We start from the raw sequence: 18,086 nt of genomic DNA on the forward strand, positions 1-18,086 counted from the left end.
GATCAGCGATTGCATCGATTTTCTGGCTCATATTGTGATTTGACAAACTGGAAACCATGCAGTCCGATTGCTTTTTAGCACTCGATGTAAAAGAATTAAAACGATTGTTGGATGCAGGATAACGTCTCAGATGAGAATGAAAATAATATGGTTTCTTTACTAACTAAAAAATTAGAACAAAAGAGACTGATATACGCTGACCTGTTTCCAGCAAAGCAGCTGCTTGAAAAACCTCACTTACTATAAAACTGTTTCAATAAGTGTAAGATATTTTTTTAACAAAACTAGTAAAATACATACCTTGGAGGGTTGCTTTGATCATGAGACAATCATGAAATGGCTGTTAGCGTTACTTTTCTTTTATTTCTCTTTGTAATGATAAGCGCTCGAATAAAATATTTTACAACCTGATTATGTAATGGAATCACCTCCTCACAAACATAATAAAAAAGGAAATATAAGTGATGCAGGTAAACATTCGTTTGACCCAGCCAAATTAAAAAGTAGTCTTCAAACATGGCATCGTTGAGTTTCAAAATACGATACAGCTTAGAAAACTTGATCAAGATGTTCATTTTTTATATTTCAACAGCAAAATGGTATTTCACACATAATATTAGACCTTTCAGTAAGAACTTGGTTAGATATTGTCAAGTATTTCAGCATTAACTACTGCATTTAAAGAAGGTGAATTTTGTCAATACGAAGCTGTTTTCATTAAAATGGTAATAGCACTTTTCAGACAAAAAGTAGAGCTATCGTTATATTTTATTTATCTAGATCTCAACACACATTGTTTCTATTTTGTACTGTTGGCGGCCATTTTCTTCACATTCCGCTTTACTAAAAACGTGATAAATAACAGAACAGCTTTGTATTGACAAAATTCGTGTTCTTTGTATGCAGTGGTTAATTATTGAAATACGTGAAAATCCTCAATTTCTAGGCGTATGTTCTGTTGGAGGCATCGGGTTGACCAGTGGACTAATTTGGCAGAGACGGGTTCCAGACATGTCTAGATGTTTGGTAGTTCTACATGTATCTTGAAAATTGCAATTAAAACAGACATCCGCTACAGTTGCATTAGGTTCAAGTTTCCAGGATTTTTTTGTCTGCAGGATCGATTGTCAAATTAACTTTACCGGTATCTTCTTCGCGTTGAATGTATTTAATTCCTACTGAAAGCTCCGTAACTGCTTTGCTATAAATCAAATCAATCTCAATGACTGACCCTTTAGTAACAGTAACGTAATCGCAGCGATTTTGCTACCTATATCGCAAAAAAATTATCTGAATATTGCAGGGTAGCTGAACGCAATAACCCTTTGGTAAATATATCCCCAGCGGATGACAGTCCACGTTAAATTTGTTTCTGGCGTAGCATCTGGCGATACCATAAAAACAAATGACTATTAGATTAAAACAAGTGATATATCACAAATAGACTGTAGTCTGTGGTCAATTTTATACGATTTCATCGTGCCATAGACGTCTGTTGGCGGCAGCCTTCTAGATCGGTTGGAAAAGCATTAATCTTCAATTTAAAGAAAAAAATGTATGGCTTTAAATGCATGACCTTGGTTGTGCAGTATTAAAATTATTTTTGAAATCGTGAAAATTTCACGACTTAAAATTGCGAAAGCTTGTTCGAGGTCTTTTGTTCGTTACCCATAGCCTTATTGAATTGATTCCAATTCTTTGTTTTCGTGCATTAATATTGCATATCAGTATTTGGACATTTATATTCTGTATGGAAACATATATGTCCGCACCATGAGGTACACTGGGAGCATTCAGGCGGTTAGGGGACATTTCATTGCTGGCAGATGCAAACTAACTCAACACACAATTTCCATTCACATTATTTTCTTTCGCAAAATGTTCATTGGATTTGAGGTATATATACAATTTGCATTTGCATTTGCAGAATCCCTATGCAGGGCTATTGTGTACATCACTTTTCCTTGTACATTAATAAACGGAAGCTTAATGTACATGGAAAATCGTGTACGCAATCGGATGTAACTAAAACGATAAAAATTGATTAGGTACAAGATGGTGTCAGAAGCACTTTGTAAGGATTAAGATAAATCACATTTGATAATACAATCGAAAAAACAAAGTGTTTTAATACATGTACTTTAGTTCAAAAATTCGCCTCGGCATTGCGCTCATGGCCAATAATAATAATAATACATACATACATACATGTTATAATTCCGAAATAAATTAACTTATTCATTTAAAGTGTTTTTATGTTATTCATCTCGTTATTGTTATAATTATAGGATAAATAAACGAAAGTACATCAGCTAAAGTTAATGAAAGCTACCAGCACTATGTGACTGTTATTAGCAGGCCATCCATTGTGTTCCATTCTACTGATTACATAGAAATTCTGACACTCTTCAAATGCGACACCTCTCCTGGGAATGACGCTCCTACTTTACGCCGCTCTCACTTTATTGATGCCATTCGAGCACGGAACTTCGTTAGGTGACAGAAGAATCCTGAGCATAAAAAAAAGAGAGAATTAAATCTTTCTGTTCAATCCCCATTAGCTGTCAATCGAACTGCTGTGGATGCGTGACGGCATATTTAAGAGTACCATAGACAATTGGACGTCATTTTTAGTTTGTTTCGTGCTAGGCAAAGGGCAGAAGATATGGATTTTAACATCAAAATTACATGCGCAATATATTTTGTATCATTGTGGATTCAATTGGTTCCACTATATTTTGTCACAGCGAAGGTAAGTCTTTTTATCTAAGTCTTCTTTTATTGAAAGAAAGTTCCACGGAGTAAAGAGGATGAAACATATTTCAGAGGTTATAGGTAGCAGGGGCGGATCCAGGATTATTTCAAGGGGGATCTGCGGATGCGAAGCCAACCCCCCCCCCCCCCCCCCCTTGGAGTGAAGTTCGGTGGAGGGCCCCAAAAAAATTGGTATTTAAGTGGGCGAACGGTGCCATTTAGTACGGTTTAGAACTATGATTCAGCTAGTCAAAATTCTAATTTCAAGAGGGGACCATTGGTCTGATTTTTTCAGAAATCGAAGGGGGGGGGGGGTCAGAACCCCTTGACACCCCCCCTCCCCCGAATCCGCCACTGGTTAGATGATGGGAAGTGAAAGTGTGATCTTGTGCTCAGTCTTGACTACATTCCAAATAATTCTTAGCGTGACGACTTGAAATGCAATCAGAAAATTACATAATGCACACATCAGTGCGTAACACTGGCGTTTATCCACTACTTTAGATGACATAAATATCATATTAATTTTATCGATTACAAATATATCTTATCGAAGGGTTTGAAGTGGAATTATTGGAAAATACCTAGTAAATGGTTATTTCAACAATATCATGTTTTTTTAAATTAATTTTATCGATTACAAATATATCTTATCGAAGGGTTTGAAGTGGAATTATTGGAAATACCTAGTAAATGGTTATTTCAACAATATCATGTTTTGTTTTCGGTTATTTGCATATAATTATTTACCTTACTTGTAAAATAAAGTCTCATTTCATTTTTTTTTTTCAAAATATGAGTCACATTATAAAAAGAAAATGTTAAGGTATATTGTCATTTACATTGCTGGACAATACCATAAAACTGCATTGATAACTCCTCTCGCAGCCAAAACCCAAAAGCCTGCTGTTTGGTCAAGAGGGAGAGTGTGAAACAGGAGTTTTGAAAAAAGAAAGAACCATATCTACAAATAATGTGTAACCATATTTCAAAATCACTTGTACTTCGGTAACAGTGGTTTTATGATGCAGCATCTGTCCTTCTCCCGACCATATTGGGATGAATACCGAAATATCTATTATCATATGGCCAAGGAATTGTGAATGTGTTACAATATAGGGTGGGAACCCTTAGACAGATGTGTGTTGAATAACTATTTTTTCTGATGATAAAAAATCCTCTACTCATTAGCTAGAGGTTACACAAGTTCTGTTTTGTTTCCCTTATTTTTCATTAAATCCAATTTTCCTCTAGTACACTGTGTAAACAACATATGTGTGTTGACATACCGCTTGCAGTATATGGCTGTGGCATCGTCCATAAAATTGCCCACTGACGTGTGTCCAAAATAAACTCATGACGTAGGAACAATTATATATAAAGTACAATAAATACATAAATATGCTAAATATCCTAAACTACTGCCCCATAGATAAAATAATCCAGCTTATACGCGTGTTCTTTCCATTGCTTTATTAACTGCGTTGTAGCGCACCATTTACGTATGTAATGACAAAATGTGGTTGTTAACCTCGTTGACTTCATACCTCACATTTCAGTTCATCTGCACCTCGTGTCTGACACATCTATCTTTAAACCACCTGACTTCCGTGTTAAGAGTGTTTCACAAATATCTTTGTTTAATTTTGGATTATTTTGCTCATTTTAACATTTTAATTCTTATTTCACGTCTCTGTGTCTGATTTTATAAATTTGTGAAAGATATCATGGACATTTAACAACTGCAAATAGTTATACATACATACATGTAATTAAATTACTCCAGTATGACAAGTGTAGTAATTTAATTACAAGTTACACAAACATATAGATTTTTCAAAAGGAGAAAGTAAAAGAGAGAAACACACACGGTGAAAAGAACTGTCATGTTCCATGTATTACAGTTACTCAATAATATCGATAAATAGTGACAAATTGCCAGGCAAGCACCTCAGTAGTAATAGCAACTTCAGTCACGTTGATACCCAACCGCATCTCTAGAACTTGTGAGAGCATACACGATGTGTTAGACAAAGTATGAGAAGTCGTTCTAAATTATGCTGTCTGAATAAAATGAATTTCGTGAATGTGTGGTTATTGGTCTAAAAACATGAGCATGTACTGAACAAAACTTCAGAATGACATAGATTTAGAACATAGAAACTGAGGAGATATTTTCGACACAGACTATTTGAGCACTTTTTTCTAGACTTTGATACATGTATAATATGGATACAGCCTACTATACTCTTAACATTGAAAAAAATCACATTATACCAATTGGAATGGCGACATCATAGAATGATTTAAAACATCTCTAATGATCAATGAAACATTTGCTCATTTTTGCCTTTGTGGAAATGAGAGTCGCTTTAAGGATATACACTCTGAAATATAGGTCAGTTTGCTTGAAATGCAGACTAATACACACAATTCAAGATTTCTCCCAATTTAGGCTTTATTATTGGGTTTACTTATTATACTGACATATGTAGAGAGACTATGCTGATCAAAATATCAATAACTACATTTCCCCTATTTTTTTCAGGGATTCACAGGGGACTCTATCTATTCCAAATGGCGATATTCTAAGTACGGTAAGTTATATACATGTATATTCGGCATCTGTGTCCATGCTACACTATTACTGACTGCTTTGTTTCTGTTCCCTCCAGTCCATCCTGAGCAACCCAAACTTTTTTCAAACTTTTTTCAATATGGTTTTCAGCGGTATTTCCATATTAAAAAATGTCATCAAAATCACACAATGTCGAATTCTATCAGAACCAAATTTAGTTTGGGTTCGAACATAGTTACCCCTAACCTAAATAATATCTGAAAATGCCCCCCCCCCTCCCGCGGGTAGTAGGCCCGATTATGTCCAGCCCATTGCCACTCGCTCTTCTCCCTTACGACTTAGGTCTCTAGCGACGCCTTAATGTTGATTACACGGTGTAATTAATTGACTGCAGTTTATCGACCTTGTCACCGGGCACCTGCTTAACGAAAAGTTACGCCCAACCGTCCTTGCACTAGATATGGCTTCAACGACAAGTTTATATTACGCTTGAAATTGGTAAAACGAGGAGGAAGAATGCTTTCGGGCGATAGAAACCAATGTGAATGATTATCCGAATGGTTTTCTCCGATTTTTGAAATTTTGAAGGCGATATTTTTGATGAATTGTAGGCCTATTTTACATGTAGGCAATTAATGATTCAACCAACGGTGGCACACTTGCTATATAGCATATTCAAATTATCACTTGTTAAAAGACACTTTCCCCCTTGTTCCTTGTTTGACTGCCCCGAACCTCCTTGGTCACTGGGTGGATTCCGTAGGTGTAAATGCTTACGAGTAAACCCCCGTGTAACGAATGGGAGAAAGCAGCGCTCGAGAAAAACACAGGACGGAAAATGGAAAAGATAATACCTAGAATCTGAGGTCTCTAGGGACCGGAAAATACATGACCCGTGCCAGAGCTGGGCAATATAAAGAGACATGAGTTGACTGATAATTGATAACCAGTGACTGATTTCATCTTTCCCTGACAATAACCATCGAAGCCCAATATCAATTACTTTTCCAGTTCATTGCCAACCTCAGGCTTTTTGATGTGACCAGATTTTTATTTGAAATGCCTTCCAATAGGTCATGTCAGGTTAATATGTTTAAAGCTCCACATTGATAAATGTATGTACAATTTACAGCATGTTTTGATAAAAGTGAAATATCTTATGTGGAGATATGTAATGAACATTGATTTTGTGTATTTAGAATTTAATTTGGTTTTCGGGTTTGTCAGTTTTGTCAGTCTCCATTAGTAGCAGCACGGGTCAGTAATTCAAGACTGCTATATACCTGTATACAGTATAGCCTACCTGTGCCGGTACATGCATCATCCCAAAATAGGCACGTCTACTAAAATAGGTACGTTATTCGATTGAAAAGATCAAAAAGCAGCGAATTTTAGCTTGTTCGGCAAATTTTTATTTCAAAACATATCTCAATAATATCATTGAATTAAGAAATGACCGAAATCAGGTAGTCAAAAAACGGGGGTGGCATGAGAATATATGTATGTTACTCTCGCCAAATACGCGGTATTTCCATATTAAAAAATGTCATCAAAATCACACATTCTAAGTCATCATATCATCCTAATTATTGTTTCGAACTTCAAATAATTAATTTAGAGTTCCCTTTTGAAATGTTGAATGAAGATTCATTTTACTTGCCGGTTATCAGTAGAATACACATCTGAACCTAATTCGGCAAATGAACTATTTTTGCAGGACACATGTATCTATAAAAGCTTTACGTACAGATATCCCGTGTAGCAAAACATTAAGAGCGCAATCCGTAAGTGACAATGTTCCTAGAGTCCTTCAAGGTTATGGTCTACCTAACGTCAATATTAAGACGAGCAACAGCTTTTGTGAAACATGCAACTGCACTATTTATAACAATAATGCTTTTAGGCGTACGTCCGCGTCACACGCGTGTCACGGAATCATAAACAAATGTAATGATTCCGTATTTAATTGGACCCAAGTGAGTTCTTAATGTAGTTGAATTGGCCTTTTTAAGGGGAAATACAATGGTTTCATTGCGCTATTACTCAATATTTGACTGGTGTCCTTTACAGAGTTTTGTGATCGACTACATAAATTAATTAAGTTTTTAAGCACCGAAAAGAATATCGATTTAAAAAGTGAGATCTCTCTTTATCAGCTTATCTTAGACTTATTATGTGATAATACAGATGTAATGGTCTCTATCTTTTATAAGGTAGGTTTTTCAGCCCCTGAAAGAATATCGATGTAAAAAGTGAGAGCTCTCTTTATCAGCTCATCTTAGACTAATTGTGTGATAATTCAGATGTATTGGTCTCTTTATCGTTTATAAGGTAATGCGTTTAGCTCTTTTTCCTCCATATGTCTAAAATATTTCCAACGATATCAGCGGCGCTAAAGTAGAGGTTATTAGGACTATACTCTCAGAAATAAATCTCTGTTTTTGTCTGTTAATGCGTCTTTTATAAGCAACGGCGAGGAAGAGTGTAAAATTGAAAAAAAAACTTGACTTAAACAAGAAGGTTGAACTCCGAAACAGGAAGAACGTCGAGTAGGTAGTCCAGTCTAGACATTTTGTCTTTTCATTCGTTTGTATACACAGGAAGTACACTCAAATGAATATGCGCATTGAGTAACTGCATAATTTGGCTTTCTTCGTCCAACATGTACCCATCAAGTATGACCCAGATGCTGAGCTATTGAGAGTACCGATTCCATGGTGTATTTAGGGAGCCTTCCTATGAATGCTAAAATCTGTACAATCAATAATTCAGCACCTGGGCATTATTTTTTCTTTGGGCAATATGGGGACAAAGAAAGCCAAGATATGAAGTTACGGTGTCAGCATATCATTTTGAGCGCACTGATTGTAGAAGAGACAAATCTTTAGAATTACATACCTACTGATTTTATTTTGGCTTGGAAGTTCAAAACCTTTGTTGAACATCAAATGGATTTTAACTAAAGATCTATTGTCTACATACTTAGATGCTGCTCCAAAAAATTTACATATACTGAAACGTAGGCTATATATACAAATATCCATCCATCCATCTATCCACCCACAACCACCCCACCCACCTATCCATCCATCCATCCTTCCATCTATCCACCCACCCCCACCCCACCTACCCATCCATCCATCTATCTATCTATGTATCTATCTACTCCCGCGTATCTACATGTATTTAGCTATTCTTTTTATCTATCCCCAGACCTACGAGAGCACTGTGGTCGGTCTATGGACTCCTTACAAGCCCTGTTAGAGAGGTACTTGAGCAACAAAAATTCACGGAAGAGTAAACGGATTGTGGGTGGACAGATCTCCACCCATGGCGAGTGGCCGTGGTTGGTCAGTTTAAGGGTGAAGAAGGGGGATGCCAGTTCCTACAGTCACATTTGTGGAGGGTCGCTGATCCATCCCCAGTGGGTTGTCACTGCAGCTCATTGTTTTGAGTAAGTATTCCCATAGGAGCCGCCAGCTGTTCAGCCTACATCCCATAGTCCAACAGTACCAAATTGTTTAATTGACAAGGATTTTAAAAAAAGAAAGAAATGACTATAAGCGTAATATGTAGGTTCTCGAAATGACTATAAGCGCAATGTGTATGTGTAGGTTCTCGTATGTTCTCAATAGACCGATCGATGTCTTAGAGAGGGAGATGGGCTTTAATCTTTTTTTATTATGACAGGGTCCCTAATAAAGACCGTAGCGGTATTTATATTGGCAGAGTAGTGTGGTGGGTCAAAATTGACACTTTGGAACCCACACATTTAAGCTGAAACCAACTGGCGAGTGGTAATAAAATGATAAAGGCGTTAAGTCTGAAAAAAAACTTACAGTGCTGTTTGATTTCAGAGAATACTGGAGCAATAAGACCTCAAGTCGAGTAAGCGACTGGCTGGCGAGGGTTGGGGAACACAACCTGTATGTTGAAGAGGGCACGCATACTGATGTACCCTTGGAAAAGATCGTTTATACTCCACAAAGAAAACGTAAGACACAACCAGTCGCTCATTATGAACCATCAAATGGGCGAATCGAAAATTACATGACAATTATATAGCGTCGATACTACTTCCAAGAGAAAAAAATTGATATAATTGGGTAACGACAGACCAACCATTTATGTCAAATTGTAAAATTTTGTTACAGATACATTTTCTTAATAGTCATTCCATGAAGTATTTAACAAAGTCATTTTGTTAAACACTAGCAAGAAATATACAACACCCCTGTCTTTTCTTCTATAACATAAAATATGTAGCAGAGAAATGTCACTGGGTATGTTTAACTTTTGTGGAATTCTCAACCAACTCTTTTTACTTCACAATTGAAATAATTTAAACGATTATTGAAGCAACTGGGGTACAATGCAAGTTTAGATTTGTGAAGTAAATTACATAATATTAAACTGCGAGATATTCATCAACTCATGCTTTCATAACAATTACATATATCATAGCGGTTTCGCTGAACACGGACAAATGATTTTCTCCGCACAATGGCAATTCATAATTGTAATCATGCTCACCCCTTATCTTTTGTCTTTCAGACAACGGCATGTTTGACTACGACATCGCTCTCCTGAAGCTAAAGAAACCTGTGAAACTTACCTATTACGTAAATGTGGCGTGTCTACCATCAAAATTAGACGTGTTCCCCCCGGGAATGATGTGCTCTGCGGCAGGATGGGGGTTCATCAAAGAAAGTGAGTTCAGTACACAGAGTCACTCTCTCGCCTATAGATGTACTGTAATCCAAGCGCAGTATTTAACATGTGTTCATCAACGAGCGTCGAAATTGATATTGCATGCGCAGATCTTGCTTATTACAGATATTGATGATTGGACAATTGAATTATAGGTACATGTAAGGAGCACACATTTAACATTGTTTTAGGTGACGAAAAGATCTCAGCCGTTGTCCGTCATGTGCAGCTCCCGGTGTGGCCCCGTGCCTCGTGCAGTCAGATATATGACGCCATATATGGGAATTACAATATCTCCATCACGTCGAGAATGATGTGTGCTGGGTATGATATAGGCGGGAAGGATGCTTGCAATGTAAGTCTACAATACATGCACACGCGCCCGCGCGCGCGCACACACACACACACACACACCTACGTGTTTCGTAATGTCGTATAGGCGAGCGAGAAACTAACAAGAAAGCAAAAGTGTACGCTATAAAGGTGTAAGATTATTCATTAGCACAAACCTACGTAAGTATTGTGATATTTGTCTTTTGAACAAGCTTATGGTCCCGCAAACAATCGATCATATATTTGCTACAAGAGAGCTGATAAATACATGTAGCCTACAATGATAAGTCACACGGATGTTTGACTGAATAAGTTGCGTTAAGTTGCCGGTAAATACCCTTCTTGTAGACCTAGGCAAAAATAGAGCGAAATTAAGATTCCGTGTCCATAGTCAACGAAAATGCATCCGCTCTGAAATATGGAAGTGGGTAGATATATAGATAGAACCGATAAAACGGTTGCTATATTCATTATTTTATCAATCTTAAGTTGTATAAGTACCACATATGCGATAAAAGAATACTGAATAATTCCCTGCATTATGCATTGTATTAGGAGACTCGCACCTCCATCTTGTGATAGATTTACAACATTTATCTGACTCAAGGTTTAAATAAAAAATAATGCAACCACATGCCTCACTTTCCAGTACGACTCCGGAGGTCCGTTCGTTTGTAAGCAGAACGGCCAGTGGCTCTTGGTGGGCATCGTGTCCTTTGGCAACGGGTGTGCCCAGTCGGGCTTCCCAGGAGTGTACACGCGGACCGCCGCCTTCGTGGACTGGATCAGGGCTACAGTGGAAAATGACCAGAACAGCCAAAACAGCATGTAAACAGGGAAATACCTCATACCTCATAACCCAGACTGTGGTGAATTTGTGTAATTAATCCATGTACAAAGCTTATGAACATATGTAACTGAATATAAAGAAATGGGGCTTTTGTGTATAAGATTTTAATAATAACCCAATCGTCACTGCCCCCCTGTTTCAAGATGTTTCAAATTGCAGTGGATTTCACGTCAACTGTCACTTCATATTGCTACATGTACAGTAAGCATTTTGCCTAACAAAAATAGCAACAAATTGCGTTAAAAGATATAAACCGACGGTTGGTACGCTGACTATATCTGGAATTTCCTTAGTAATATGTCGAGTCACTTAAAATATTGCACCAATTTTTAATTTCTTCAAAATTATCCACTATATAAGATAGCGGAATTTCACTTAATTCAACCACATGTCACTGTCTTTGTCACATCAGAGTTACTGTATAAGCCATCTCGGTAGTTATAGTTTGTTATGCCAAGGAGTTTTATAATAGAAAAAGAGAAGAATAAAGAATGAAGACAACGCCTTTTAGCAAAATACAAGTGTTGTCTATACTTCTTCTCATGCAAAAGATCTTGGTGTATACATGGACACCTCTCTGTCTGTGGACAAACAAATATTGCAAATTTCTAAGTCATGGATGTTTCACATCAGAAACATAGCTTCATTGAGAAATCATCCAAGTGACTCTACAGAAACTATTCTAAATGTTTATTAAATCTTGACCAGACTATTGCTATTCTCTTCTTTATGGATGTCCACAAGAAAAACTAAAACGTCTGCAACGTATTCAAAATGTTTTTGCCCCCAAAAATCCCAATGTTACGTCACACGATGAACTTGGAGCTGTGTTTCAAACATAATTAGATGTCCTGAAGATACATTAAATAAATGCAACAGGAATAAAAGAGATAAGACCTTTAATTTAACATAAAATATCCAACCTGCAGTCCTCCCTCAAGGACAAATGTACTATTTTCATTGGAGATTATTTGAAGATTGAATCACATTCCTTCTTTGTGATCTATTCATTGTTACTGGTACAACTCAGACAATGCACCAAATGACAATATCAAAATTGAAATCCGTGAGCGCGTTGCACCTGTAGTATATATTACCTAATAATCCATACGTTCCACGGTCGGAACTACCGGTTTTCAACATGATAGTATTTTAATTTATGTCTGTTTGCTTAGATCCACAGCGATTACAGCTGTTCATTGTTTAAATTCTAACGCTGTATTATATTATAATGGCAAGGAATTCATTGTCTCATTATTTTCTGGTAAAGACGCGTTGGAAAGAATTCAAGCATTAAATGATGTCCACCTTCAATGAACAAAAACGTACCAGCCATTCGAAATTGCGGATGAAGAAGGGTAATCCATCTCATTATGTTTTCAACGCTGTACGGAGCCCTGGTACATGTTTATTGTGCGTGCACTGGTCTTAACTATTTTCATCAGATAGATGATACTTAATGAAAGACACAAGCTAGGCAGAGTAAAATGTTTATAACATTGTAACCACAGGTGAAAACTAAAGCTGCTGGACACCTTCGGATCGACAGAAGAGTCAGTTTTGTGGCGATCATTTCCACCCCCCCCCCCCCTCGTGTCCTCTAACGGGAAGGCGACAGGTTGTAGGTATCCCACATTGATTTCAATTTGTTACAATTAATAAAATTACTCGAGATGCACATTTGGATCGGGATTTGACACAAAGAAAGCCGTCAATTTACATAAATCATTTAATAAGTTTGGAAATTTTAATTTGCTTTTTTTCCTTAAACTTGCTTTGGTCTGCTGGGTACGTGTCTGGATACAGCGCGACATCGGTGCGTTACGCAACAAAATATTCATTCAGTGCAATCCATAGCCTTTGACAGATAAAATAATGGTACAATTTTATAGTGAAATACGTTGTCTTTCAAGTGTGAAAATAGTTTCATTGTATTTCAGTTTTGTAATTGAACAGGTAATTCAGTTGTGACCAAGTCTGTCAGAGTGAACAGACGAAACAATCACCAGGCAAATCAAATATTGTGGATCTATCATAAACTACGTTGTCTTTCGCTTGGAACAATTACAATATAGAGAAGACATTCGATCGGCAACACTGACATGATGAGGCAACTTGTAGTCTGGTTAGTACGATTTCGACTCAGAAACCGGTGTTATTGTGCAGGCATTGTTTTACTTGTCTCCATACTTTCCGTAACCATTCTAACATCAGGACAGAAAGAGGATCAAGCAAACTTTGTCAGAGAAAAAACTGCTGCTGATGCGTGCGCTCCAAATGAAGTGCGAGAACCAACAGTTCAAAGATGTGACTCAACCACGCTAGTACCTCCGGCAAACACTGAAATTTCCCCTGATTTTTCACTTGATTCGGAAATGAACGCCGAGTTTAGCATTCCAGCTATTCGTTTAAAATATACTGACCAACAAACAAAAATGAAAGTGCTTCAACAGGTTGCTGATGAAACTAATATCAATGTAAGCGTGCTTGAAAATTATAGGTCGGAATGTGACATGATGCTTTTTCACGACCACAGCGATACGTTTGGGAACCCAGGCACTTTCTCTTGCTATGTGGAGAATACCCTGTCTGACTGCGACGGGCCAGGCTTCGGGTCGACAGTGTTGTACTCGGTGGAAATCCTGACGTCTTGTCTAATACTGGGCGCTTCGCCGGTGGTCAAATGGTATAACTGCGATTTTTGTGGGGCGGAGTCAAAGCAGCAGGCCAATCACTTCTTAGCATTCTTTCAGGATCTCGAAACAAAGACAGAAACTGAAGCAGAACACAAACTTTGTATTGCATCAGGAATTCCACTAGTGCAGGCATTTGGTAAAGACAATTTGGTAGATCTAAGTTTTAACGCCAAAGTAAGAAATAAAGTATTGAATGAGTATAGGTCCGAGGCAGAGATAACCGACAGAACAAGGCTCTTGGCGCACTTTGTGCTGACAGAATACTTTAAACCAGTGGAATCTATCGGGAATTATGTTGAAGAGGCATACAACAGTAAAATGAAGGGATATTTCAATATCGGAGTCCACGTTAGAGCCACCGATAGGTGGACTGAAATGGACAAGGTTAGTTCACTAGAACACTGGATTTCTGAAACTAAAGAAGTGATTAAGACAGTGTTAAGATCAGATGATGCAATCCTGCCAATTTTGAAAAGAAAAGGTTCGGCTAGGGAACCGTCTCCTGTCAGTTACGAGTCTATACGGATATTTTTGGCAGCAGACAACGAAGAGGCTATTCTACGGTTTAAGAAAGAGTTTGGCCATTTAGTGTTCTGGAATAACGGTGACAAGGTTGCAGGTTTTTGGGCAGATTACCGCCTTAGCTACAAGAACCAACAGCTCGAAATTGCTAATGCCCAAGTGGTTCTTCAGGACATTCTAATGTTAGCTAAGTGTGATCTGTTTCTGCACGCAGAATCCAGCATATCCGCTCTAGCTCACTATCTAAACCTCGATTTGGTAAGTTACTATGTTAAGGCTGAGGAACCAGGGGTGTGGATGCCAACAACAGCCCCGCCCAAGACGCGGGCCGAACTGAAAGCCGAGGTAGAAAAAACGTTAAACTCTGCTAGTGAACGCCTGCGGTCCCAATTTATAGAAAACGACGTAACAACCACCATGGACAGTTGCGAATTGAATAGGGGGGCTAACACGTACAATGACATAGATGCTGCGATTTGTTTTGGTAGACATCGTTTTAAATCCCAATGCCTGAGCACACGAAACTTCATGCTGTCTTCTGTGAAAGAGGTCATTAATTTAAGTAGAAAACCACTGGTTTAGTATGTGCATGCAAATTGTCCTCATTACATTTTCATAAAGTAAAACTGTGTCGGATGCTAACATGTTTGTGTTCTTGGGCGATTAAAGCTTTTCATTCGTCCAAGATATGTTGCAGGCAAGATCTGAAGTGGCCCAGGCCGAGATCCTGATCTTGCTTGCGCCATATAGGCCTAAACAACGCTTAAATGACACATTTCTTGATATTTGCAAATTTATACTTTATTTCCTGTTTGTTTGATTTAAATAATAAATAATGTGTCATTTTGCCTTAAACTAATAGCAAATATTGTCTTTTGACCCGAATAATGTAGAATATGTTGGATGTAGTTATTAGCATTGTATGATTGTGTTATTGTTAAAACACCTGAAACACACGTTTTCCTTGGGCGGGTTTTTAACTATATGAATTTTAATTTGCCTGACTTTGAATAAATATGGAATTGCGTACATGCCTGAATGCATGGAATCATGGAACGACACTTAGGCCTACAAGTGACAATGCGAACAACATTAACACAAATTACACACACACACACAGAGAGAGAGAGAGAGAGAGAGAGAGAGAGAGAGAGAGAGAGCTTCACTGGTTTAAGATTTTACCCTATTATTGTTATGGCCAGTATAGTTTGCGCTCAGTACATGCATAACTTCTTGATATAGTGTGGTTTAGTATAATTATCACAGATGTTATTTATTCTTATCCTTATAAGGTCACACAACTTTTAGATGAACTTTGTTCGTAAATAATATGCACAACTTATAACCTAAAAGAAGCACGAACATAATAGGATAATAGGAAGGTCTGTAATGTGTATTTCAATAGTTCAATATGATAGGAATGAAATATCTTTGAACAGCCGGGCATGACTAGTTGAATTCCTTGCATTGTCTTCGGCTCTATTTATAAATGAATAACAGCCACGCTTTTCACATTGCGAGTTGGAACAAAAGTAAGTCTTTAGGTGCGTACTGTCAGTGCATTTCTGTAGAAGTAGCATAGAACGAAATGCATCAGCTTGGCTTATTTATTGGCTAGTGTGCAACAAGTAGACATATTATACATCAAGAACACTCTTGTATACATGTATAAACAGACAATCTATTTATGCATATGTTTTAGACACTATATGGAAGGAAAATAAGCCAACAAAATATTAAGTTTTCTTTACTGAATAAATACAAATTGCTCATTCATTTATTCCAGGAATAACACACGTACAAAACAATGGGATCATAAGTATAGGGCCTTCACTAAATATTACTCTATTTTCTAATAAAGATATGATAATAAACTGAGATGTATTTTTTTCATCAGAAATAGGAGAGGAGGGTGCAAATGTTTGAAGTAAGCAACTTTCACATCTAATTCTACTTTATTTTTAAATAAAAGATCTTTAGTCTAATGCTTTTGTTATTTTCAAGTTTTCCAATAGTTATGTGTGTCATATGCTCATATATATATATATATATATATATATATATATATATATATATATATATATATATATATATATATATATATATATAATGCAACTAGAAATAAGAATAAAAACAGTTCGAGCAGCAAGAAGGGAATTCTGTCACCCCAAATTTATGAAACTATTCGGAATAAATATTCGCACTGTTTACAAACTCAAAAGCAACAAAAACACACGAGCAAGCAAGCAAGCAAACAAACAAATAAAAACAAAAACGCAACGCGTTGTAATGACTTATTAGGTCTTCGAAATCGCCAGCGGCGTAGGTTAAACTCTTATTGGAAAAATAAAATCATTCGCACTTTTAGGTGAAGTATAACATCCCTCCTTTTTCTTAAAAGTTACTACGTTTTCATGAACGGCATTTACCATATTCAAAAGATTAGGCCTGATTGAAAACTAACTGCCACATACCAAAGGCAAGATTCAGAACACTTTCCGGTCACGTGCAGTTCCTTTCATCCATTTCGGAACACTTTTGATTCCTACGATAGATTTGGCAATTAGTTGGCCGCAAGAACTGCCCTAATCTTCAAAAACAATAGCAATATAGCATTAAGAATTACTGTTCTTTCTAGCAAGTGGCAAACAGAGAGTGTAACATTATTTATTTAAAACTTTTTCATTCTAAATATCTGTAACTGCCTTCCCCTCACCCTCTCTCTCCCACAGCAATGTACAGTTTTTACATAGCCTATGTGTTTCGTACCATGGCCCATAGGAGCCTACGCGTGCGTCTTTTAGACGCCCCTTTACATGCGAAAACGACAAGGCCTATGCCGAGTTCGTCTTTTACTACAGAGCTTTGAGAGCCGAAAATGACATGGCTGTGTCTCTTTCGCCACTTATACCCCCTTTACACTGGACGGCGTCCTTTCTGCGTCCTCTCTGCGACCATGAAATTTGGCATCGCTGTGGTCTTAATAAGGAAGCACGAGCACTGATTTTGTATCAGAAGAATGCTCAATGACCGGCCAGTTGTCGGCACGTAAAATATTATAATTTTTCAACTCTCAAATGGGGCCGTGCTGCTGGACGCAGAAAGGACGCCGTCCAGTGTAAAGGGGCCCTTACTGAACGCGTTAGATGCGAGGTTGACACGACCCATGTCGCGTTCGTCTCTCAAATGACACTGTTATAAAACATGAAATAGGCATGACGTGTGGTTTTTGCAGCTGAATAAGTAGACCCTTATACACGAAGTTGACGTGACCCTGAGAGTCATGTCTCTTTCAACTCTTACAAACCTCCAACAAAATCTATCTCTACAACGATTCGCGCAACATGTACTATCGGACATGGGTCAGTTGAAACACTATTAACATAAAGGGCTCATGTTACTTTCAGCCAACTCTTATATGTCAAATCCAATTAATTTGAAACAGAAGTGCTGTCCCAAAACATTTTTTCTGTTTGCTTAGATCCACAGCGATTACAGCTGTTCATCGTTTAAATTCTAACGCTGTATTATATTATAATGGCAAGGCATTCATTATCTCATTATTTTCTAGTAAAGACGCGTTGGAAAGAATTCAAGCATTAAATGATGTCCACCTTCAATGAACAAAAACGTACCAGCCATT

The 18,086-nt window shown here is 37.4% G+C and overlaps 1 protein-coding gene and 1 long non-coding RNA gene across 2 annotated transcripts; one reads left to right on the forward strand and one right to left on the reverse strand.

Moving 5' to 3' along the window:
- Positions 1-2,123: 2,123 nt before the first annotated feature.
- LOC147764344 (uncharacterized) lies at positions 2,124-10,031 on the reverse strand. The gene is made up of 2 exons (XR_015332104.1): positions 9,948-10,031; positions 2,124-2,510 (listed from the first exon to the last, which is right to left on the reverse strand). It is a non-coding gene; the product is annotated as an uncharacterized LOC147764344 (long non-coding RNA).
- On the forward strand, positions 2,533-11,746 carry LOC106151350 (tryptase beta-2). The gene is made up of 7 exons (XM_013524572.2): positions 2,533-2,752; positions 5,303-5,351; positions 8,546-8,786; positions 9,190-9,326; positions 9,887-10,042; positions 10,234-10,397; positions 11,025-11,746. Exons 1-7 carry the CDS (start codon positions 2,666-2,668, stop codon positions 11,205-11,207), a joined length of 1,017 nt encoding a protein of 338 aa, XP_013380026.2. The 5' UTR covers positions 2,533-2,665; the 3' UTR covers positions 11,208-11,746.
- Positions 11,747-18,086: the final 6,340 nt, after the last annotated feature.

Source organism: Lingula anatina, chromosome 1 (assembly GCF_051362555.1).
Source record: "Lingula anatina isolate TDL-2025a chromosome 1, LinAna3.0, whole genome shotgun sequence".
Taxonomy (NCBI): Eukaryota; Metazoa; Brachiopoda; class Lingulata; order Lingulida; family Lingulidae; genus Lingula; species Lingula anatina.